At 48.1% G+C, this 25085-nt stretch overlaps 1 protein-coding gene across 1 annotated transcript in view; it reads right to left on the bottom strand.

Moving 5' to 3' along the window:
* PYROXD2 (pyridine nucleotide-disulphide oxidoreductase domain 2) overlaps positions 1-25085 on the bottom strand; it is a 168423-nt gene that overhangs the window by 75497 nt on the left and 67841 nt on the right. Inside the window, exons 7-9 of the mRNA XM_077455708.1 lie at positions 18077-18138; positions 15001-15098; positions 6904-7045 (exon numbers count right to left, since the gene is read on the bottom strand). Coding sequence (XP_077311834.1) covers positions 6904-7045; positions 15001-15098; positions 18077-18138 — 302 coding nt within the window. The remainder of the gene's footprint in view (positions 1-6903; positions 7046-15000; positions 15099-18076; positions 18139-25085) is intronic.

Below are 25085 nucleotides of genomic sequence, written 5' to 3'. Positions count from 1 at the left end.
TATTTTATTGGGATTTTATGTGATGGACCAACACAAAGTGGCAACATAATTGTGAAGTGGAAGGAAAATGATAAATGGTTTTCAAAAGGTTTTACAAATAAATATGTGAAAAGTGTGGAGGAGGGGCATTTGTACGGCGCCCCCCCGGAGTCAATACTTTGTAGAACCCCCTTTCTCTAAAAAGTCTTTTTGGGGGTGTCTCTACCAGCTTTGCACATCTAGAGAGGACATTTCTGCCCATTTTTCTTCTTTGTAGAATATCTCAAGCTCTGTCAGATTGGATGGAGAGCGTCTGTGATCAGCAATTTTCAAGTCTTGCCACAGATTCTCAATGTGATTTAGGTCTGGACTGTGACTGGGCCATTCTAACACATGAATATGCTTTGATGTAAACCATTCCATTGTAGCTCTGGCTGGATGTTTCGGGTCGTTGTCCTGCTGGAAGGGGAACCTCCGCCCCGGTCTCAAGTCTTTTACAGACTCTAACAGGTTTTCCTGTATTGGGCTCCATCCATCTTCCCATCACCTCTGACCAGCTTCCCTGTCCCTGCTGAAGAAAAGCATCCCCACCACATGATGCTGCCACCACCATGTCTCACGGTGGGGATGGTGTGTTCAGGGGGATAAGCGGTGTTAGTTTTCCACCACACATAGCGTTTTGCTTTTAGGCCAAAAAGTAGAATTTTGATCTCCTCTGACCAGATCACCTTCTTCCACATGTTTGCTGCCCCCTCCCCCACATGGCTTCTCACAAACTACAAACAGGACTTCTTATGACTTTCTTTCTCCAATGTCTTTCTTCTTGTCACTCTTCCATAAAGTGCAGATTTGTGGAGAGACGACTAATAGTTGTCCTGTGGACAGATTCTCCCCCCTGAGCTGTGGATCTCTGCAGCTCCTCCAGAGTTCCCATGGACCTCTTGGCTCTTCTCTGATGAATGCTCTCCTTGCCCGGCCCGGTCAGTTTAGGTGGACGGCCATGTCTTGGTAGGTTTGCAGTTGTGCCATACTCTTTCCAATTTCAGGTGATGGAACAGTTCTCTGTGAGATGTTCAAAAGTTGGGATATTTATTTAGAACCTAACCCTGCTATAAACTTCTCCACAACTTTATCCCTGACCTGCCTGGTGTGTTCCTTCACCTTCATGATGCCGTTTGCTGACTAAGGTTCCCTAACAAACCTCTGAGAGCTTCACGGAACAGCTGTATTTATACTGCGATTAAACTACACACAAGTGGACTCTATTTACCAATTAGGTGACTTCTGAAGGCAATAGGTTCCTCTAGATTTTAGTTAGGGGTAACAGAGTAAAGGGGGAGCCCCCCACACACACTTTTCAGATTTATTTGTAAACCATTTTGAAAACCATTTATCTTTTTCCTTCCACTTCACAATTATGAGCCACTTTGTGTTGGTCTATCGCATAAAATTACAATAAAATACATTTACGTTTTTGGTTGTAACCTGACAAAATTTCAAGGGGTATAAATACTTTTTTTTTTAAGGAACTGTATATTCGCAGTCACAGCAGTAAATAAAATAAAAAAAGGGGAGGGGGGGGACAACAAAAAATGATAATACATAAACCTTATGAATTATTATAAAAAAAACAATTGACTAAGGTTCCAAAATCTATTAAAGAAAAAAACCTTTAAATGTAATAAACAGAGTTAGTGAGAATAGAGAAGCGAATAACCTGTCAACCTATATTATATATATATATATATATACACACACATACATACATATATATATATACATATACACACATACACACATATATATATATATATATATATATATATATATATATATATATACACATATACACATACACATATACATATACACACATACACATATATATATATATATATATATATATATATATATATATATATATATATACATACATATACATATATATATATATATATATATATACACATACATACATACATACATATATATATATATATACACATACATACATATATATATATACACATACATACATACATATATATATATATATATATATACACATACATACATATCTATCTATATATACACATACATGCATATCTATCTATCTATCTATCTATCTATCTATCTACATATATTTTCCAATAAAAGGAGGATGGACTTGTCATCCTCTTATGGAAAATGGATATCTCAATTGGTCCAACGGGGACCTTATGTGACCAAAATAGTAATCATAATTACAAAAGGAAAGAAAGAGAGAAAGATAAGGAGGAAAGAAGTTAAAGTGGAGGTCCACCCTAAAGTGGACCTTCCGCTCATCGGGAAACCCTCCCCCCCTCCGGCGCCACAATTGGCACCTTTCAGGGGGGGAGGGGGGGTGCAGGTACCTGTACAGTACAGGTATCTGCACCCACTTCCGGGATAGCTCTCTGCGGAAAGGGGCGTAGATTACGCCCCTTTCCGAAAGTCCCCCGCTGCCTGCTGGGAAACACACAGATCCCAGAGGCAGCGGGGACCGTCCTTATTGCGCAGCGCGACTCACGCATGCGCAGTAGGGAACCGGGAAATGAAGCCGAAAGGCTCCACTTCCTGATTCCCATACCCAAGATGGCGGCGGCAGCACCCGAGAGACGATCGAGAAATCGGCTTCGGGTGCCGACATCGCGGGCGCGCTGGGCGGGTAAGTGTCACTATTTTAAAAGTCAGCACCTGCAGTATTTGTAGCTGCTGGCTTTTAAAGAAAAAAAAAAAAACGCGGACTCCCGCTTTAAAGATACAAAGTACTGTGTGCCAACTTTCCAGTCCAGGGGTGTTTCAGGAAATAGCCCCGGATTCCTCGTTCGGATCTTTAATCAATGGTCCCCGGGACTTCTCAATTGATATAACTTGATCATTTAATATGGCTGAAAGACGCTCATTAATCATGATCTGGGACAGCTTAGCCTTTAGTAGGTCAAAAAGCATGATAGCTGTCCTCCAGGACCTAGCTATGGTAATTTTCTCCACTACAAAGATAAAAGTGATCAATCTTCTCAAGTGTTTTGGGGCCTTTTCCACCTGGCTGCATACTAGTAACCCTTGTTTTCAGGATTTTCGCAGATTACATCGTTATATAGTTACATAGTAACTTAGTAAGTGAGGTTGAAAAAAGACACATCAAGTCCACCCTATGTGTGTGATTATATGTCAGTATTACATTGTATATCATGTATGTTGCGGTCGTTCTGATGTTTATCTAAAAGTTTCTGGAAACTATCGATGCCCCCACCCCCCCCCCGCTGAGACCACCGCCTGTGGAAGGGAATTCCACATGCTTGCAGCTCTTACAGTAAAAGAACCCTCTACGTAGTTTAAGGTTAACCCTTTCATGACTAAGCCTATTTTTGGCATTTGGTGTTTACAAGTTAAAATCCATATTTTTTGATAGAAAATTACTTGGAACCCCCGAAACATTATGTATATTTTTTTTAGCAGAGACTCTATAGAATAAAACAGCGATTGTTGCAATATTTTATGTCACACGGTATTTGCGCAGCGGTGTTTTAAACGCAACTTTTTGGGAAAAGGGACACTTTCATGAATTAAAAAAAAAATGAAAAACAGTAAAATTTGCCTAATTTTTTTGCGTAATGTGAAAGATAATGTTACGCCGAGTAAATAGATACCAAACATGTCACACTTTATAATTTCACGCACTCGTGGATTGACGACAAAGTACGGTACCTAAAAATCTCAATAGGCGACGCTTTAATTTTTTTTTTTTTACGGTTACCAGGTTAGCGTTACAGAGGAGGTCTAGTGCTAGAATTATTGCTCTCGCTCTGCCGATCGCGGCGATACCTCACATGTGTGATTTTAACACCGTTTACATACGCAGGCGCGACTTCTGTATGCGTTTTCTTTGCTTCGCGAGCTCGCGGGGACGGCAGGTGCTTTAAAAAATTTTTTTAGTTTTTATTTATTTGAAAATGAATAAATTGTTTTAAAAAAAAAAAAATGTATTCTCACTTTTATTGCTGTCACAAGGAATGTAAACATCCCTTGTGGCAGTAATAGGTGGTGACAGGTACTCTTTATGGAGGGATTGGGGGTCTAAAAGACCCCCCACCCCTCCTTTACACTTCAATGTATTCAGATCGCCAAAAACGGCGATTCTGAATACCGTATATCTTTTTAAAACCCGGCACCATTGGCAGCCGAGTAAACGGGAAGTGACGTCATGACGTCGCTTCCGTGTTTACTATGAGGAGACTGGAACGAAGCCGCTTACGGCTTCGTTCCAGTTAATCCCCAGCAGCCGGAGGCATCGGATCGCGAATCGGTGCTCCCGATCGAGCGGGAGCACCGGTAACAGCGGCGGGAGGAGGGGGACGTCCCCTCCCGCTCCTTCGGCATGACAGCCGAGTGGCTTTTAGCCGCTTCGGTTGTTATGGCTGGAAAGCCAATCGCTCGCTGAAAAAAAACGGTACTGGGATGATGCCTGCAGGTGCGGGCATCATCCCGGTATACCCCCCGGAAGCCGAGTACACACATCTGCGTACGCTGGGCGGGAAGGGGTTAAACCTCTTTTCCTCAAATTTTAATACGTGGCCACGAGTCTTGTTAAACTCCCAAAATAGTTTTATCCCTATTGTGGGGTCACCAGTATGGTATTTGTATATTGAAATCATATCCCCCCTTCTTTGAACTCGCTCCATTTCCAGTACATCCTTCCTGAGGACTGGTGCCCAGAACTGGACAGTATACTCCAGGTGCGGCCGGACCAGAGTCTTGTAGAGCGGGAGAATTATCGTTTTATCTCTGGAGTTGATCCCGTTTTTAATGCCAAAGTTGAGGGTTTTTAGGGACTTTAACGAAGCCATGTCCTGGTAAGGTCATGCGTTTCCATCCCAATTAATTTGAAGAAGAGAAGAACAGGGGGACGGGACTTTATAGTTGTATAGTAGTTATACTTTTTAATGCCAATATTCTGTTTGCTTTGTTAGCAGCAGCTTGGCATTGCATGCCATTGCTGAGCCTATCATCTACTAGGACCCCAAGGTCCTTCTCCATCCTAGATCCCCCCAGAGGTTCTACCCCCCAGTCTATAGATTGCATTCATATTTTTGCCACCCAAATGCATTATTTTACATTTTTCTACATTGAACCAAACATTTGCCATGTAGTTGCCCCTCCCCCCATTCATTTGTTCAGATCTTTTTGCAAGGTTTCCACTTCCTGCGGAGAAGTTATTGCCCTGCTTAGCTTAGTATCGTCCGCAAATACAGAGATTGACCTGTGTAGCGGCGTCTCCTGAAGAGCACCCGCTATGCTTTTGAAATTTTATGTTACACCTGAACTGCAGTTTGGTTTGGATATAATTATTCCAAATTTTGACCTCAGCATCAGTCTGACTGGACTAGGGTATTCAGCCTGGCCACAGGGGGGCACTGTCTCTTCTGGCGGGCATGGAATCACAGTATGGTTGGGTGCTTTAAGGTTACTTTCTCTCGGAGTTCGCCCAGTGGGAGTGTCACTTTTGCTGTGCTTTCTGGCAGAGGGTACTTAAGATGGGGATGTCACATGGTTCGGGGGTTCCAGTCCAGATGTATGTTCGGACTCCATGGTCCTGGTCCTCCTGACCAGCCCCCAGGAAGGCTATGGCCTGGGGTGCGGATCCACCCGACTTTATGTCTAGGGGCTGGCTAGCCCGAGACAAGGAAACTAAAGAAAGGATTCCGAGGTGGCCCAGCATCTTCTCCGATGGTGGAGAGGCCCTAGCTATCCAGGAGAGGACTCTTCAGAAGAAGGCCACGTACGGGTTGGGTTCTTAACAAGAGCCTGGTGAGGCTGAGGGACCTAAGTGAATCCAATCTTATGGGTATCGCCAAACCGGCTGAAAGATCCAGGTATCACACAAATTTTCTACAAGTTCTAGTTTCCTACATGTTCTACAACAACATCTGTGGCAGAGACGTGTTCCTGATTTAAGCACCTTGTTGGCTGCTGGGCCTTGTGAGAGAGGGACTATCCAACTTGAGTGATCATCCAGTTGTGAATGGCTATTCTCTGGATTTAGTCAAAGTAAGCAAGTTCTTTATTATTGACTTTGACACTAAGAGTACCCGAACTTTCCTCCTAACCCTCTGATCCTATACTAAGAGATTGTTTGTTAACTACGTTTTTGCAAATAAAAATCCCTTTAAGCGGATCTGTTGTCAGTCTCTAAAGTTTCTGGGCCATCTACCACGGGAACCGCCTAGATGCAAATCGAGGTTAAGGTGGTAACGGTAAGCCCAATCAAACCAGCAGCTCCTTCGGGGGTCAGTGATACAACTGTTTACCCCATCCTCCAGGATGAACAAATTAAACAGGATTGGTCCCAGCACAGAACCCTGGGGGACCCCACTACCCACCCCTGACCTGAGATTGGCTTGAGTGAGGGGATAAATAAAATGATAAACTTCCAAAAATGTCTCAATTTGGGGGATTGCCACCATATGTGAAAAGTCATCCCCTTTTGTCCACAGCCCCTAAAACACAATGGAGAAGTGGAGAAGCCCCCCGGAACATAGAAAGCTATCCTATTCGGGACCATATACCATCTTAGTAAAGCCTTCATCTTCTACAGGCTGACATGGTCGGAGCAAATAATGCATTTAGTTGTATCTCAGACCTCCAGTTAATTATTGCGGACAGATTGCCATCTAATATTATTTGAGTAGAATTATCACTAATGAAAATGGCAGACTTGGGAAGAGTGATTGTATCTCTGTGTTTCAATAATGATAAAATGGCTATATAGGGGAGGGAAGGGGAGAATAGTGAGAACGGATAAAGATCTATTTCATACATCATCAAAAAAATGGGCGTAAAGGTCTTTTATAAAAATGTCTTCCTGTGTCTTCGCATTAGTGGTAGAAGATTGGCTCCACGTACCTTCTCTGTGTAAATCTCAGCTCCAGCTTCAGTCGCTGCTTTGGCAATTGCATTGGACACCATGCCCATTCCTCCTTCTACGTAACCCCACGAGCCTTTCCTCCCCTCTAGTTCTCCCATGACGTGATGTAATAAAACATACCTGTGATAGAGGAAGCACAAACTGCAGAAGTCTTTCCAGAACATTTTTATTTCATCAAACCCTTTCTATCCTTTTCTTCTCTTGTGTTTATTGGGGACACTTGTATCATTTTGAAACTATACACAATACAAATGCCAAGTAAAAGCACAAACCTATATGTAAATGAGGATCACTATATACAAAGGAGCTTATGGCTTCACACTAAAACTTTTCTATGGATCCTGCCCTGGGCAGGAGTGTCCCTATAATAAATGTAGTGCTGATCGGCCATAGTCAGCCTAAACCTGAATTTAAAGTTTAGCTGTCTGTAGGTTTTCAACTGATTTCAGGTTATTGCTGCTGGGGAGTGTGCCTGGCAATGGTGTAAGAAGATATAATAGACTGAGTTAAAAATATCTCTGATCTCCTAAATCTGTTGCCAGAGGAGGATACATGCTTAGATAAGAAAGGTTTTCGGAAGAACACATGTGCATGGAGAAGAAAGGCCTGGGTAGGACACATGTGCTTGTAAAGGAAGGCCTGGGGAGGACACATGTGCTTGGAGAAGGAAGGCCTGAGAAGGACACATGTGCTTGGAGAAGGAAGGCCTGAGAAGGACACATGTGCTTAGAGAAGGAAGGCCTGAGGAGGACACATGTGATTGGAGAAGGAAGGTCTGGGGAGGACACATGTGCTTGGAGAAGGAAGGCCTGGGGAGGACACATGTGCTTGGAGAAGGAAGGTCTGGGGAGGACACATGTGCTTGGAGAAGGAAGGCCTGAGAAGGACACATGTGCTTGGAGAAGGAAGGCCTTGCGAAGGACACATGTGCTTGGAGAAGGAAGGTCTGAGAAGGATACATGTGCTTAGAGAAGGAAGGCCTGAGGAGGACACATGTGATTGGAGAAGGAAGGCCTGGGGAGGACACATGTGCTTGGAGAAGGAAGGCCTGAGAAGGACACATGTGCTTGGAGAAGGAAGGCCTGAGAAGGACACATGTGCTTGGAGAAGGAAGGCCTTGCGAAGGACACATGTGCTTGGAGAAGGAAGGTCTGAGAAGGATACATGTGCTTAGAGAAGGAAGGCCTGAGGAGGACACATGTGATTGGAGAAGGAAGGCCTGGGGAGGACACATGTGCTTGGAGAAGGAAGGCCTGAGAAGGACACATGTGCTTGGAGAAGGAAGGCCTGGGGAGGACAAATGTGCTTGGAGAAATAAGGCCTGGGGAGGACAAATGTGCTTGGAGAAGGAAGGCCTGAGGAGGACACATGTGCTTGGAGAAGGAAGGCCTGAGGAGGACACATGTGCTTGGAGAAGGAAGGCCTGAGGAGGACACACGTGCTTGGAGAAGGAAGGCCTGAGGAGGACACATGTGCTTGGAGAAGGAAGGCCTGAGGAGGACACATGTGCTTGGAGAAGGAAGGCCTGAGGAGGACACATGTGCTTGGAGAAGGAAGGCCTGAGGAGTACGCATGTGCTTGGAGAAATAAAGCCTGGGGAGGACAAATGTGCTTGGAGAAGGAAGGCCTGAGGAGGACACATGTGCTTGGAGAAGGAAGGCCTGAGGAGGACACATGTGCTTGGAGAAGGAAGGCCTGAGGAGTACGCATGTGCTTGGAGAAATAAGGCCTGGGAGGACAAATGTGCTTGGAGAAGGAAGACCTGAGGAGTACGCATGTGCTTGGAGAAGGAAGGCCTTGGGGAGCACACATGTGCTTGGAGAAATAAGGCCTGGGGAGGACAAATGTGCTTGGAGAAGGAAGGCCTGAGGAGGACACATGTGCTTGGAGAAGGAAGGCCTGAGGAGGACACATGTGCTTGGAGAAGGAAGGCCTGGGGAGGACACATGTGCTTGGAGAAGTAAGGCATGGGGAGGACCAATGTGCTTGGGGAAGGAAGGCCTTATGAGGACACATGTGTTTGGAGAAGAAAGGCCTGGGAAGGACATGTGTTTGGAGAAGGAAGGCTTGGGGAGGTGCCATGTGCTTTGGCAGGGAAGGCCCAGGGAGGACACGTGCTTAGAGAAAAAAGGCCTGGGGAGGACACATATGCTTGGATAGGGAAGGCCTAGGAAGGACACATGTCTAGGAAGGTTTAGAGAGGACACGTGTGCTTGGAGAAAGAAATCCTAGGGAGGACACATGTGGTTGGAGAAGAAAAGCCTTGGGAGGATTCATGCTTGGAGAAGAAAGGCCTGGGAAATACAGAGGCTGGGAGAGGGAAGGAAGAATGAATGAACTTGGAGAAGGAAAGCCTAGGGAGGACACGTGCTCCAAGAAGGATGTCTTAAGGAGGACAAATGTGTTTGGCCAGGGAAGGCCTGGGGAGGTTACAGGTTTGGAGAAGGAAAGCCTGGGGAAGACATATGCGGTTGGAGAAGGAAGACCTGAGATAGATACATGTGATTTGAAAAGGAATGCTTGGGGAGGACATATAGTATGTACTTGGAAAAGTAATGTTTGGGGAGGAAAGATGTGCTTTAACAGGGAAGGCCTAAGGAGGATACATGTGCTTAGAGTAGGAAGGCCTAGGGAGGACACATGCTTAGAGAAGGAAGTCCTGGGGTGGACACACATGCTTGGAGAAGGAAGGCCTAAGATGTAAACATTTGCTTGGAGAAGAAAGGCCTGGAGAGTGCACATCCTTAAAGGAGAAAATCCTAGGAGGACACATGTGCTTGTACAGGGAAGGCCTGGGGAGGACACATGTGCTTAGTGAAGGAAGTCCTGGGGAAGACACATGTTTTTGGAGAGGGAAGGCATGGGGAAGACACAGGTTTGGAGAATGAAGGCCTCGGGAGGACACATGTGCGTGGAGAAGGAATGCCCGGGGAGGACATGTGCTTAGACAGGGAAGGCCTAAGGAGGATACATGTGCTTGGAAAAGGAAGGCCTGGGGAGAACATATGGGGTTGGAGAAGGAAACTCTGGGGAAGACACAGGTGCTTGGACAGGGAGGGCCTAGGGAGGACACATGTGCTTGGAAAAAAGTCCATGGAAGACACAGGTGCTTGGACAGGGAAGACCTATGGAGGATACATGTGCTTGGAGAAGGAAGGCCTGGGGAGGACATACAGTATGTCCTTGGAGAATGAAGGTCTTGGAAAGACATATGTGCATGGAGAAGGAAGGCCTGGTGAGCACACGTGCTTGGAGAAGGATAGCCTTGTGAGGACATATGTGCTTGGCGAAAGCAGGCCTGGGCAAGATACGTGTGCATGGAGAAGGTAGGTCTGAGAGGACACATGTGCTTGGAGAAGGAAGGTCTGGGGAGGACACATGTGCTTGGAGAAGGAAGGTCTGGGGAGGACACATGTGCTTGGAGAAGGAAGGTCTGGGGAGGACACATGTGCTTGGAGAAGGCAGGCCTGAGAAGGACACATGTGCTTGGAGAAGGAAGGCCTTGTGAAGGACACATGTGCTTGGAGAAGGAAGGCCTGAGAAGGACACATGTGCTTAGAGAAGGAAGGCCTGAGGAGGACACATGTGATTGGAGAAGGAAGGCCTGGGGAGGACACATGTGCTTGGAGAAGGAAGGCCTGGGGAGGACAAATGTGCTTGGAGAAATAAGGCCTGGGGAGGACAAATGTGCTTGGAGAAGGAAGGCCCGAGGAGGACACATGTGCTTGGAGAAGGAAGGCCTGAGGAGGACACATGTGCTTGGAGAAGGAAGGCCTGAGGAGGACACATGTGCTTGGAGAAGGAAGGCCTGGGGAGGACAAATGTGCTTGGAGAAATAAGGCCTGGGGAGGACAAATGTGCTTGGAGAAGGAAGGCCTGAGAAGGACACATGTGCTTGGAGAAGGAAGGCCTGAGAAGGACACATGTGCTTAGAGAAGGAAGGCCTGAGGAGGACACATGTGATTGGAGAAGGAAGGTTTGGGGAGGACACATGTGCTTGGAGAAGGAAGGCCTGGGGAGGACACATGTGCTTGGAGAAGGAAGGCCTGAGAAGGACACATGTGCTTGGAGAAGGAAGGCCTGGGGAGGACAAATGTGCTTGGAGAAATAAGGCCTGGGGAGGACAAATGTGCTTGGAGAAGGAAGGCCTGAGGAGGACACATGTGCTTGGAGAAGGAAGGCCTGAGGAGGACACATGTGCTTGGAGAAGGAAGGCCTGAGGAGGACACATGTGCTTGGAGAAGGAAGGCCTGAGGAGGACACATGTGCTTGGAGAAGGAAGGCCTGAGGAGGACACATGTGCTTGGAGAAGGAAGGCCTGAGGAGGACACATGTGCTTGGAGAAGGAAGGCCTGAGGAGTACGCATGTGCTTGGAGAAATAAAGCCTGGGGAGGACAAATGTGCTTGGAGAAGGAAGGCCTGAGGAGGACACATGTGCTTGGAGAAGGAAGGCCTGAGGAGGACACATGTGCTTGGAGAAGGAAGGCCTGAGGAGTACGCATGTGCTTGGAGAAATAAGGCCTGGGAGGACAAATGTGCTTGGAGAAGGAAGACCTGAGGAGTACGCATGTGCTTGGAGAAGGAAGGCCTTGGGGAGCACACATGTGCTTGGAGAAATAAGGCCTGGGGAGGACAAATGTGCTTGGAGAAGGAAGGCCTGAGGAGGACACATGTGCTTGGAGAAGGAAGGCCTGAGGAGGACACATGTGCTTGGAGAAGGAAGGCCTGGGGAGGACACATGTGCTTGGAGAAGTAAGGCATGGGGAGGACCAATGTGCTTGGGGAAGGAAGGCCTTATGAGGACACATGTGTTTGGAGAAGAAAGGCCTGGGAAGGACATGTGTTTGGAGAAGGAAGGCTTGGGGAGGTGCCATGTGCTTTGGCAGGGAAGGCCCAGGGAGGACACGTGCTTAGAGAAAAAAGGCCTGGGGAGGACACATATGCTTGGATAGGGAAGGCCTAGGAAGGACACATGTCTAGGAAGGTTTAGAGAGGACACGTGTGCTTGGAGAAAGAAATCCTAGGTAGGACACATGTGGTTGGAGAAGAAAAGCCTTGGGAGGATTCATGCTTGGAGAAGAAAGGCCTGGGAAATACAGAGGCTGGGAGAGGGAAGGAAGAATGAATGAACTTGGAGAAGGAAAGCCTAGGGAGGACACGTGCTCCAAGAAGGATGTCTTAAGGAGGACAAATGTGTTTGGCCAGGGAAGGCCTGGGGAGGTTACAGGTTTGGAGAAGGAAAGCCTGGGGAAGACATATGCGGTTGGAGAAGGAAGACCTGAGATAGATACATGTGATTTGAAAAGGAATGCTTGGGGAGGACATATAGTATGTACTTGGAAAAGTAATGTTTGGGGAGGAAAGATGTGCTTTAACAGGGAAGGCCTAAGGAGGATACATGTGCTTAGAGTAGGAAGGCCTAGGGAGGACACATGCTTAGAGAAGGAAGTCCTGGGGTGGACACACATGCTTGGAGAAGGAAGGACTAAGATGTAAACATTTGCTTGGAGAAGAAAGGCCTGGAGAGTGCACATCCTTAAAGGAGAAAATCCTAGGAGGACACATGTGCTTGTACAGGGAAGGCCTGGGGAGGACACATGTGCTTAGTGAAGGAAGTCCTGGGGAAGACACATGTTTTTGGAGAGGGAAGGCATGGGGAAGACACAGGTTTGGTGAATGAAGGCCTCGGGAGGACACATGTGCGTGGAGAAGGAATGCCCGGGGAGGACATGTGCTTAGACAGGGAAGGCCTAAGGAGGATACATGTGCTTGGAAAAGGAAGGCCTGGGGAGAACATATGGGGTTGGAGAAGGAAACTCTGGGGAAGACACAGGTGCTTGGACAGGGAGGGCCTAGGGAGGACACATGTGCTTGGAAAAAAGTCCATGGAAGACACAGGTGCTTGGACAGGGAAGACCTATGGAGGATACATGTGCTTGGAGAAGGAAGGCCTGGGGAGGACATACAGTATGTCCTTGGAGAATGAAGGTCTTGGAAAGACATATGTGCATGGAGAAGGAAGGCCTGGTGAGCACACGTGCTTGGAGAAGGATAGCCTTGTGAGGACATATGTGCTTGGCGAAAGCAGGCCTGGGCAAGATACGTGTGCATGGAGAAGGTAGGTCTGAGAGGACACATGTGCTTGGAGAAGGAAGGTCTGGGGAGGACACATGTGCTTGGAGAAGGAAGGTCTGGGGAGGACACATGTGCTTGGAGAAGGAAGGTCTGGGGAGGACACATGTGCTTGGAGAAGGAAGGCCTGAGAAGGACACATGTGCTTGGAGAAGGAAGGCCTTGTGAAGGACACATGTGCTTGGAGAAGGAAGGCCTGAGAAGGACACATGTGCTTAGAGAAGGAAGGCCTGAGGAGGACACATGTGATTGGAGAAGGAAGGCCTGGGGAGGACACATGTGCTTGGAGAAGGAAGGCCTGGGGAGGACAAATGTGCTTGGAGAAATAAGGCCTGGGGAGGACACATGACTTGGAGAAGGAAGGCCTGGGGAGGACAAATGTGCTTGGAGAAGGAAGGCCCGAGGAGGACACATGTGCTTGGAGAAGGAAGGCCTGAGGAGGACACATGTGCTTGGAGAAGGAAGGCCTGAGGAGGACACATGTGCTTGGAGAAGGAAGGCCTGGGGAGGACAAATGTGCTTGGAGAAGGAAGGCCCGAGGAGGACACATGTGCTTGGAGAAGGAAGGCCTGAGGAGGACACATGTGCTTGGAGAAGGAAGGCCTGAGGAGGACACATGTGCTTGGAGAAGGAAGGCCTGAGGAGTACGCATTTGCTTGGAGAAATAAGGCCTGAGGAGGACACATGTGCTTGGAGAAGGAAGGCCTGAGGAGGACACATGCGCTTGGAGAAGGAAGGCCTGAGGAGGACACATGTGCTTGGAGAAGGAAGGCCTGAGGAGTACGCATGTGCTTAGAGAAATAAGGCCTGAGGAGGACACATGTGCTTGGCGAAAGCAGGCCTGGGCAAGATACGTGTGCATGGAGAAGGTAGGTCTGGGAGGACACATGTGCTTGGAGAAGGAAGGTCTGGGGAGGACACATGTGCTTGGAGAAGGAAGGTCTGGGGAGGACCCATGTGCTTGGAGAAGGAAGGTCTGGGGAGGACACATGTGCTTGGAGAAGGAAGGTCTGGGGAGGACACATGTGCTTGGAGAAGGAAGGTCTGGGGAGGACCCATGTGCTTGGAGAAGGAAGGTCTGGGGAGGACACATGTGCTTGGAGAAGGAAGGTCTGGGGAGGACACATGTGCTTGGAGAAGGAAGGTCTGGGGAGGACCCATGTGCTTGGAGAAGGAAGGTCTGGGGAGGACCCATGTGCTTGGAGAAGGAAGGTCTGGGGAGGACACATGTGCTTGGAGAAGGAAGGTCTGGGGAGGACCCATGTGCTTGGAGAAGGAAGGTCTGGGGAGGACCCATGTGCTTGGAGAAGGAAGGTCTGGGGAGGACACATGTGCTTGGAGAAGGAAGGTCAGAACAGCTTGAACTGCATGGCTGGAGGAAATATCTCGGGAAGAGCTAGGTGCAAGCTTGGACATAGTAGGAAGTCTGGTGGGTCATACAGAAGAAGTGTGTGCAACAACTGCTATACCGTGTAAAATATACAGAGTGCCAATCTGGCTAGAAAATCCTTTACAGTATGACTAATTAGGATTCAGAGTATGCATGTTTTTTTTTTTTTTTTGTGGGGTATCTTGTGACATATTCCCCTTCTCCCAGGGTTTATGGGTAAATAATAAACAATGTCAACCTTTCAAAAAGTCAAGGATCCAGTCCCAATGTGAATTTTCAATCCACCAAGCCACTTGGGGGTCCTTAGCTGCCTTCAGGGGGTAAGGGGGTGCTACAGTTGAAAAATAATTCTGACTGCTGTGGCCAATGATGTGTACTCATGCGAATGAATCGGCCCCTAATAATATCGTACAGCTAGACAGACAATGAAGCGTCCTCGATGAACTGCTGGAATCTACAGGTATGAGTGTGAATCAGCCACATACTATTCTAGAATAATAGTCAGGAGGTGAAATGTAGATATTAAAACAATGCAAAAAACGGATGACATACCCACTTCCAGGCGTAGACGGACTAGACATTGCACCAATTACTGCATCTGTAGCAAGAGTACATTTCAAAGGTTCAGATTCAAACCACTCATCCAGGATCTGAAATACAAGTCACATCATCCCGCATGTTATTTCCTATATCTGTAGGTGAATTAGTCCATCTTTGAAGAGGATGACAGGTAGTGAACTGCAGCTGAAGTTAAAAAATGCCTCTCTTCTTCCTCATTTTGGTAAAAATAAAACAACTGAGTGTGAAATTCTATATGGTGCACTATATTGTCAAAAGTATTGGGACGCCTGCCTTTACACGCACTTGAAATTTAATGGCATCCCAGTCTTAGTCCGTAGGGTTCAATATTGAGTTGGCCCCACCCTTTGAAGCAATAACAGCTTCAACTCTTCTGGGAAGGCCGTCCACAAGGTTTAGGAGGGTATCTATGGTAATGTTTGACCATTTTTCCAGAAGCTCATTTGTGAGGTCGAGAAGGCATGGCTCGCAGTCTCCGCTCTAATTCATCCCAAAGGTGTTCTATTGGGTTGAGGTGCAGGTCAGTCAAGTTCCTCCACCCCAAAGTCGCTAGTCCACGTCTTTATGGACCTTGCTTTGTGCAGTGGTGGGCAGTCACGTTGGAAAAGGAAGGGGCCGTCCCCAAACTGTTCCCACAAATTTGGGAGCATGAAATTGTCCAAAATGTCTTGGTATGCTGACACCTTAAGAGTTCCCTTCACTGGAACTAAGGGGCCATGCTCAACTCCTTAAAACCAACCCCAAACCATAATCCCCCCCTCCACCAAATGATTTGGACCAGTGCACAAAACAAAGTCCATAAAGACATGGATGAGCGAGTTTGGGGGTGGAGGAACTTGACTGGCCTGCACAAAGTCCTGACCACAACCTGAAAGAACACCTTTGGGATGAATTAGAGCGGAGACTGCGAGCCAGGCCTTCTCAGCCACCATCAGTGCCTGACCTCACAAATGCTCTTCTGGAAGAATGGTGAAACATTCCCATAGAAACCCTCCTAAACCTTGTGGACGGCCTTCCCAGAAGAGTTGAAGCTGTTATAGCTGCAAACGGTGGACCAACTCAATATTGAACCCTACGGACTGATGCCCTGTACACACGGTCGGACATTCCAACCACAAAATCCGTTGAGTTTTTCCGACTGATTTTGTCCGAAACTGGTGTTGCATACACACGACTGGACAAAGTTGTCGGAAAATCCAATAGTTCAGAACATGGTAACATTCGTTGCGTACAACGGGACTACGTTGAGGCCAGTAGCCAATAGCTTTGGTCTCGTAATTTGATATGAGCATGCGTCTGAATTCTCTACAAACGATTGAAAAAAGTCCGATCTTATTTATTTATTTTTTTCTCCGAAAATTTTAGATCCTGCTCTCAAATTTTTTTTCCAACGGAAAAAGTCCGATAGAGCCCACACATGATCGGATTTTCCGACAATATAATCCAATCAGACCTTTTCCTTAGGAATTTCTGACTGGGAGCACAGGGCATAAGCCTGGGATGCCATTAACCACTTCCCGACCAGCGCACGACGATGTACGTCGACAGAATGGCACGGGCAGGTATATTGGCGTACAGGTACGTCCAATATTCAATGCCGCCCTGCCATCGGGAGCACGCCGCCGGCGGCGCGCTCCCGCGCTGGTCGGGACCCCCGTGAGTCCGGTCGCGGGACCCGCGGACTCGATCGCCGCGGGCATCCACGTAATCGTCTCACGGAGCGGCCGAATGGAGGAAATGCTGTGTAAACAACATTTCTCCATTCTGCCTAGCAACTAGTGACGCTGATCTCTGCTCCTTGTGATTGGAGCAGAGATCAGTGTTCACTAAATGAAAGCCCAACCCCCCCAGAGTTAGTAACACACCCCTAGGAACACTTAACCCCTACACTGCCACCCACTGGTTAACCCTTTCACTGCCAGTGTCATTTACACAGGAATCACTGCATTTATATAGCAGTGATTACTGTATAAATGACAATGGTCCCAAAAATGTGTCAAAAATGTCCGATGGGTCCCCCACAATGTCGCAGTCACAATAAAAATCGCTGATCGCCGCCATTACTAGTAAAAAATAAAATAATAAAAAATTATTAATAAAAATGCCATAAAACTATCCCCTATTTTGTAAACGCTATAACTTTTGTGCAAACCAATCAATAATCGCTTATTGCGATTTTTTTTACCAAAAATATGTAGAAGAATACGTATCGGCCTTAACTGAGGGGAAAAAAAAATTTTTTTTATATATTTTTGGGGGATATTTATTATAACAAAAAGTAAAAAATAATGCGTTTTTTTCAAAATTGTCGCTCTATTTTTGTTTATAGCGCAAAAAATAAAAACCGCAGGGGTGATCAAATACCACCAAAAGAAAGCTCTATTTGTGGGAAAAAAAGGACGTCAATTTTGTTTGGGAGCCACGTCGCATGACCACGCAATTATCAGTTAATGCGACGCAGTGCCGAATCGCCCATAAGTGGTCTGGTCTTTAACCAGCAAAATGGTCCGGTCTGCAAGTGGTTAATGTACGTGTAAAGGCAGGTGTCCCAATACTTTTGACGATATAGTGTATATGCATGAACACATCAGGAGACGAGCCTCAGAGTCCCAAGTTGTATACATGGACTAATTGCATGGCAGTGGGCGGGTCCCATGGCCGATTTTCGATCCAAAATGCGCTGTCACTCAAAAGCGGAGTGGACCTGATAGGGAACTAGTCTTTCGGTTCCCCATCACACCCCAATAATCGCCCCCCCACCCAGTGGCAAGTTAATTCCCAAATGTGGGCATTGACATCTAATAAAAGAGAGGGCCCAATATAGGGGGTCCAAATAAAACATTCATTGTATTGGCCCCCTGCAGTGACCTTCGTGTACAATAACTCTATGAGGACTCCGTGGTCCGTGTAATGACTGCGTTCAGACTCTTGTACAGCATACCTGGCGCGGATCGGTTTCCTTCCTAACACACTACAATGAAACAAGTGATCTTCTTACAAACCCCAAGTTTCTTGTTCGAAAATTTTCCCAATAAAATAAGTCGGTTACCTTGGATATAGGAGCCGTAAGAACTTCGTAATACTTAGGAAACTGACTCCCCAATGTAATTCCTGGCATGCGAAGATAGAAGAAGGAGAAGTGTCAAGGTTACCAATAAATCGCTATTCATTTAATATATATTACTTCTGAAAAGCTTTTCGCAGAACATGATAAACAACTACTATTAGCCTGAAAAATCAATAGCCGGTATACCAATCACACCAGGAATTACTTTCCCACATCTTCTTCCAACTGTTATTTGAAATAAACTATAAAAAATAGTAGAAAAGAGAAGCGCAAATCTAGCCCTGCGAGACACTTTATCAAATAGAAACAAAGTAGAACAAAATGAACACACCTGTAAGAGGTCCAGGGCTTTTATTCAGGAGGAACTGAGTTCCACCACCTCTGGCTCAGACCCTTGGGGGGGGGGGGGGGACTGCTCACCACACTCACTTGTGGACACAGAAGTCCGGTTTCTGTGTTTACAAGTGACAGCTCTGCACTCTATGTGTAACCTCCCCTGAACTCTGCACTCTGTATGTAATGCAATCTTGGTTGCAGGCTCCTATGGGGGAGGGTTGCAGGCTCCTATGGGCGGCGGGTTGCAGGCTCCTACGGGCGGCAGGTTGCAGGCTCCTATGGGTAGTGGGTTGCGGGCTCCTATGGGTAGCGGGTTGCAGGCTCTTCTTACGGGCGGTGGGTTGTGGGCTCCTATGGGTATCATGTTGCAGGCTCCTATGAGTGGCGGGTTGCGAGCTCCTATGGGCTGCGGGTTGTGGGCTCCTATGATTGGCAGGTTGCGGGCTCCTATGGGTGGGGGGTTGCAGGGTTCCTATGAATAGCAGGTTGCGGGCTCCTATGGGTAGCGTGTTGCGGGCTTCTATGGGTGGCAGGTTGCGGGCTCCTATGAGTAGCAGGTTGCGGACTCCTATGAGTAGCGGGTTGCAGGCTCCTATGGGTAGCAGGTTGCTGGTTCTTATGGGTGGCGGGTTGTGGGTTCCTATGGGTAGTGGGTTGCAGGCTCCTATGGGTAGCGGGTTTCGGCTCCTATGGGTGGCGGGTTTGCGGGATCCTATGGTTGGTCCCATCGGTTGCAAGCAGACAGGCTCCTATGGTTGGTTGGCAGTGTACGGGTTGCGGGCTCCTATGGGTGGCGGATTGCGGGCTCCTATGGGAGGAGGGTTGCGGGCTCCTATGGGTAGCAGGTTGCGGGCTCCTATGGGCGGAGGGTTGTGGGCTCCTATGGGCGGAGGGTTGTGGGCTCCTATGGGCAGTGGGTTGTGGGCCCCTATGAGTAGCAGGTTGCGGGCTCCTATGTGCGGCAGGATGCGGGCTCCTACGGGCGGCGGGTTGCAGGCTCCTATGGGTAGCGTGTTGCGGGCTCTTCTTACAGTTGGTGGGTTGCGGGCTGCTTCGGGTAGTGGGTCGCAGGCTCCTATGAATGGCAGGTTGTGAGCTCCTATGGGTGGTGGGTTGCGAGCTCCTATGGGTGGCGGGTTTCAGCTCCTATGGGTGGCGGGTTGCGGGCTCCTATGGTTGGTCCCATTGGTTGCAAGGTGATGGGCATCTATGGTTGGTTGGCAGCGTACGGGTTGCGGGCTCCTATGTGTGGTGGTTGGAGGCTCCTGTGGGTGGCGGATTGCGGGCTCCTATGGGCGGAGGGTTGCGGGCTCCTATGGGTAGCAGGTTGTGGGCTCCTATGGGTGGAGAGTTGCGGGCTTCTATGGGCGGTGGGTTGTGGGCCCCTATGAGTAGCAGGCTCCTATGTGCGGCAGGATGCGGGCTCCTACGGGCGGCGGGTTGTGGGCTCCTATGGGTAGCGGGTTGCGGGCTTTTCTTACGGGCAGCAGGTTGTAGGCTCCTTTGGGTAGTGGGTTGCAGGCTCCTATGAGTGGCGGGTTGTGAGCTCCTATGGGCGGCGGGTTGCGGGCTACTATGGGCCTGCAGGTTACGGGCTCCTATGGGCGACAGGTTGCGGGGTTCTACGGGCGGCAGGTTGCAGGCTCCTATAGGTGGCGGGTTGCAGGGTTCCACAGGCGGCAGGTTGCAGGCTCCTATGGGTGGCGGGTTGCAGGGTTCTACAGGCGGCAGGTTGCAGGCTCCTATGGGTGGCGGGTTGCTGGGTTCTACAGGCGGCAGGTTGCAGGCTCCTATGGATGGCGGGTTGCGGGCTCCTATGGGTGGCAGGTTGTGGGCTCCTATGGGTAGCGGGTTGCGGGCTCCTATGGGTAGCGGGTTGCGGGCTCCTATGGGTGGCAGGTTGTGGGCTCCTATGGGTAGCGGGTTGCGGGCTCCTATGGGTGGCAGGTTGCTGGGCTCCTATGGGTGGGAGGGTTGCGGGCTCCTATGGGTGGGAGGGTTGCGGGCCCCTATAGGTAGTGGGTTGCGGGCTCCTATGGGTAGCGGGTTGCAGGCTCCTATGGGTAGCGGGTTCCTATGGGTAGCGGGCCCCTATGAGTAGCGGGTTGCGGGCTCCTATGGGTAGTGGGTCGCGGGCTCCTATGGGTAGCGGGTTGCAGACTCCTATGGGTGGAAGGTTGCGGGCTCCTATGGGTGGCGAATTGCAGATTTCTATGGGTAGCGGGTTGCGGGCTCTTATGGGTAGCGGGTTGCGGGCTCCTATGGGTACTGGGTTGCAGACTCCTATGGGTGGCGGATTGCGGGTTCCTATTGGTGGCGGGTTGCAGACTCCTATGGGTGGTGGGTTGCGGGCTCCTATGGGTGGCGGGTTGCGGGCTCCTATGGGTGGCGGGTTGCGGGTTCCTATGGGTGGCGGGTTGCGGGCTCCTATTGGTAGTAGGTTGTTGGCTCTTATGGGTAGCGGGTTGCTGGCTCCTATGGGTAGCGGGTTGTGGGCTCCTATGGGTGGCGGGTTGCGGGCTCCTATGAGCAGCAGGTTGCGGGCTCCTATGGGTAGTGGGTTGAGCGAGGGCTTACCCAGAGCTGCCCTGCACAGCTCTCCGGGTCCACCCACCTCCTCTCCTTCTCCGCCTCCGGCTGCACCACAGCAGCAGAGAGCAGCCAGCGAGTCCCTCAGCCCAGGCTAGAGAGTGTCTTCTGTATCTCCTCTTCCTCCTGACTCCAGTACAGCGGCATTCTGCAGTGCTGGCAAGCCAGGATCGGATGCACGGCGCTATAGCGGGGCAGTTTAACCCCTGCTAGCGGCCAAAAAAAGGGTTAAAATGACTCGCAAAGCTGCAGCAGCGCTTTGCCAGCGGTTCTGCATCAGTGCCCATTCAGATCAATGGGCGGGAGCGGTGAAGGAGCGGTTTTTTAACGTCCTGCAAGAGCAATGCTCCAGTATGAAAGCCCTCCGGCTTTCACACTGGAGAGACAGCAACAGCTCTTTACAGGCACTATTTTTAGCGCTGTAGCGCCTGTAAAGTATTTTTATTATATTTTTTTTTTTTCACTAGTAATGTCGGCGATCTTCCATTTTTATCAGGACTGCGACATTATGGCAGACACATGGGACACCTTTTACACATTTTTGGGACCATTGCCATTTATACAAAGATCCGTGCCATAAAAATGCACTGATTACTGTGTAAATGTCACTGACAGGGAAGGGGTTAACACTAAGGGGGCGATTAAGGGGTTAACTGTGTTCCCTCAGTGTGTTTCTAACTGTAGGGGGAGGGGACTGACTAGAGGAAATGACAGATCGTTGTTCCTAGCTAATAGGAACTCAGGGTCTGTCTCTCCTCACAGAACAGAACCGAGATTTGTGTATTTACACACACACACACGTCATTGTTCTGCCTCTCGTGCCCGTGATCGCTCATGGCCGGCGGTCATCTCGACCAACGGGCACGAGCATCGGCACCCCCGCAGTGCAGCCTGCTATCCCGATCCCGCGAGCTGACGTATAGCTACGACGGTTCGCGGGATCGTGCCAACCTGCCGCGGTATCGTTTTCCAAAAATTGGCGCAAAAAAGTATTAAAAAAACATTTTTTTTTTTTGGGTGGGCGCGGGGGTGTCCTTGAATAGCAGCTCTCTGGTGCCTCCCCCCTGGTGTCTGGAAGGTAGGAGAACCTTCTAGAACTAGTGGGCGGAGATTAGGAGGGGCTGCCTTGAATATTTATGGACTCTCGCCCAATCCCCAGAAGTAGGCTGGCAGGGAACTGGGATAACTTATAAATAGACATGGGCCATGCCAGCAGGGGAGTCGGTTTATGATGGAGAAGCAGTGCCGAGGAGAGGCTGTCGGTGGCTCTTGAGGGACCCCTGCCTGGGGGGTTACCCCAGGGTGGGAGCTCAGGAAAGGATTCTAACACAGAAGGCAGTGGAAGTATTCATGCCAGAGAGGCAGAGGGAAAGAGAAAGCAGAGACAGTGAGTAGATCAGCATGGTGCAGAGACAAGACATGGGGAAACACTGTAAGATGTTACAGTGCTTTCTTGAAGACCACGCTATGCCAAGTCTTCATCTACCCTTGCCCTGGGAGGTCTCTGTGTTTGTGTGCCAGTCAGGCAGGACTGGGGCAGAGAGTCAGTCGGGAGGACTGGAAGGAAGAGCAGCCAGGCGTGGCTGGTAGCAGCCAGGTGGGCTAGCATTCTGCAGGCAAGTGGAGCTGGGATCAGTGACCACAGGAAGGCAAAAGGAGAGATGTTACGCTGTTCACTTCATCTGTGCTATTTTCTCAAGGGCCTGCCTGTAATGGGCCTTTTCTGAACTAGCAGTAAAACTGCTAGTTCCATCAGGAGTGAGCAGCAGGTGCTGTACTGTACAGTGGAAACCAAGTTTGTGCAGGTAGAAGGAAAAAGAGGAATTTTGTAAATAGGGAGGAAATTGTCCCTTGTTCCTCCACCTTGCAAAGCCAGAACCCAATGGATGGAGGTTGCGGATCTCTCCACCTAAGGGAGATACATGATTTGATGGCAGTGCCAACTGTCAGTATTTTTATTTGCAGCCAGTAAAAAACTGACACTTTTTTTCCTGCCGATAAATGCCAGTGCCAGGAAAAAGTTACCAGTTAAAAATATGGCTGCTTAGAACTGCACATCGCAATTCCAGTCTGCTGAGGCCATCCAAGTGCCTGCTACAGTGTGTTCGGGCAGTGCCAGCGTGGGGGGGGGGGAGTCTAATTAATTGGAATGATATTCCCCCAATAATCCCCATGTAGAAAAATGATCATATCCATGTTCTTAAAGAGAAAAAAGTCATCTGTGTTCTTAGGCATGGTTAGTCTTGATATCCCACCATAATCACCATGTACAAATATAATTAATTATACATATATTTTTATCAGAAATAGGTTCAAAATGTGCTCCTTGGAATGTGTAGCCATGATACCACCCCCACCCCATGCATATTCCAATCAGAAATAGGTTAAATATGTTCCTTGGAATGTGTAGCCATGATATTCCCCCATAATCCCCATGTAGAAAAATAATTATATCCATGTTCTTACAAGAAACCGGTCAACTGTGTTTCTAGGCTTGCTTAGCCATGATATTCCACCCATAATCCCCATGTAGAAAAATTATACACATATTTTTTATCAAAAAATAGGTTAAATATGCTCCTTGGAATGTGTAGCCATGATATTTCAACCATTATACCCATGTTCTTACAAGAAACTGGTCAACTGTGTTCCTAGGCTTGTTTAGTCTAGATATTCCACTCATAATCTCCATGTGGAAAAATAATTATATGCATATTGCTATCAGAAATAGGTTAATTATGTTCCTTGGAATGTGTATCAACGATATTCCAGCCATAATCCCCATGCAGAGAAATGATTATACCCATGTTATTATCAGGAACAGGTCAACCGTGTTCCTAAACATGTTTAGCCATGATATTCCACCCATAATCCCCATGTAGAAAAATTATTATATGCATATTTTTATCAGAAATAGGTTAAATATGTTCCTTGGAATGTGTAACCATGATATCTCCCCCATACTCCCCATGTAGAAAAATAATTATACCCATGTTCTTACAAGAAACCAGTCAAATGTGTTCCTAGGCATGTGTAGCCATAGTATTCCCCCCATAATCCCCATGTAGAAAAATATTTATACCCGTGTTCTTACAAGAAACAGATAAAGTGTGTTCCTAGGCTTGTTTAGCCATAATATTCCACCCATAATCCCCATGTAGAAACATTAATATATGTATATATTTTTTTTTTATCAGAAATAGGTTAAATATGCTCCTTGGAAATGTGTAGCCATGGTATTCCACCAATAATCCCTATGTAGAAAAATAATTATACCCATATTCTTACAAGAAACCAGTCAAGTGTGTTCCTAGGCTTGTTTTGCCATGATATTCCCCCCATAATCCCCATGAAGAAAACAAATTATACACACATTTTTTATCAGAAAATATGTTCCTTGGAATGTGTAGCAATGATATTCCACCCATAATCCCCATGTTCTTATCAGGAACAGGTCAACCGTGTTCCAAGACATGTTTAGCCATGAAAATTCCACCCATAATCCCCATGTAGAAAAAAATATTAAATACACCTTTATATCAGAAATAGGTTAAATATGTTCCCTGGAATGTGTAACCATGATATCTCCCCCATACTCCCCATGTAGAAAAATAATTATACCCAGGGCCAGATTAAGGTAGGGGCTATTGGAGCTGTAGCTCCAGGTCCCTACCTTTAAAATAGGTCCAGCCCCCCAAAAATAACAGGCCATGCATGGAAAGAAATGGGCATACGGGGAGGGATCTCCTCTGACTGGCCCTGCATTTTGCACGCACCGCCAACCGGGGTCAGTAGGGAGCCCCATGAGAAGCTCAGTCCATCCTAAGAGATGGCCACAGCTTTATTACTAGGGAAGAGGAGGCTCAAGGTGAGAGGAGGCAGTGAACCATGACATTCCTGCCAACTGCTGATACAGCGCTGGGAGAGGGCTCAGAGGATTTGTGCTGGCCAGAATGAGAGGGATGGTGGAGCCATGAGGATGCGGGCAACTGGTATGGTCACTTCTCCTCCTGAGAAGGCCTCAGAAATGATGTGTATTTTGTGACTTTCGGGGTCACAGCTATCA

The sequence above is a fragment of the Lithobates pipiens genome, unplaced genomic scaffold (genome assembly GCF_037356315.1).
Source record: "Lithobates pipiens isolate NorthernLeopardFrog02 unplaced genomic scaffold, aLitPip1_a1.2 Scaffold_25, whole genome shotgun sequence".
Taxonomy (NCBI): domain Eukaryota; kingdom Metazoa; phylum Chordata; class Amphibia; order Anura; family Ranidae; genus Lithobates; species Lithobates pipiens.
The sequence above is the reverse complement of the archived record's forward strand: the minus strand, read 5'-3'. Positions and strand labels throughout refer to the sequence as shown.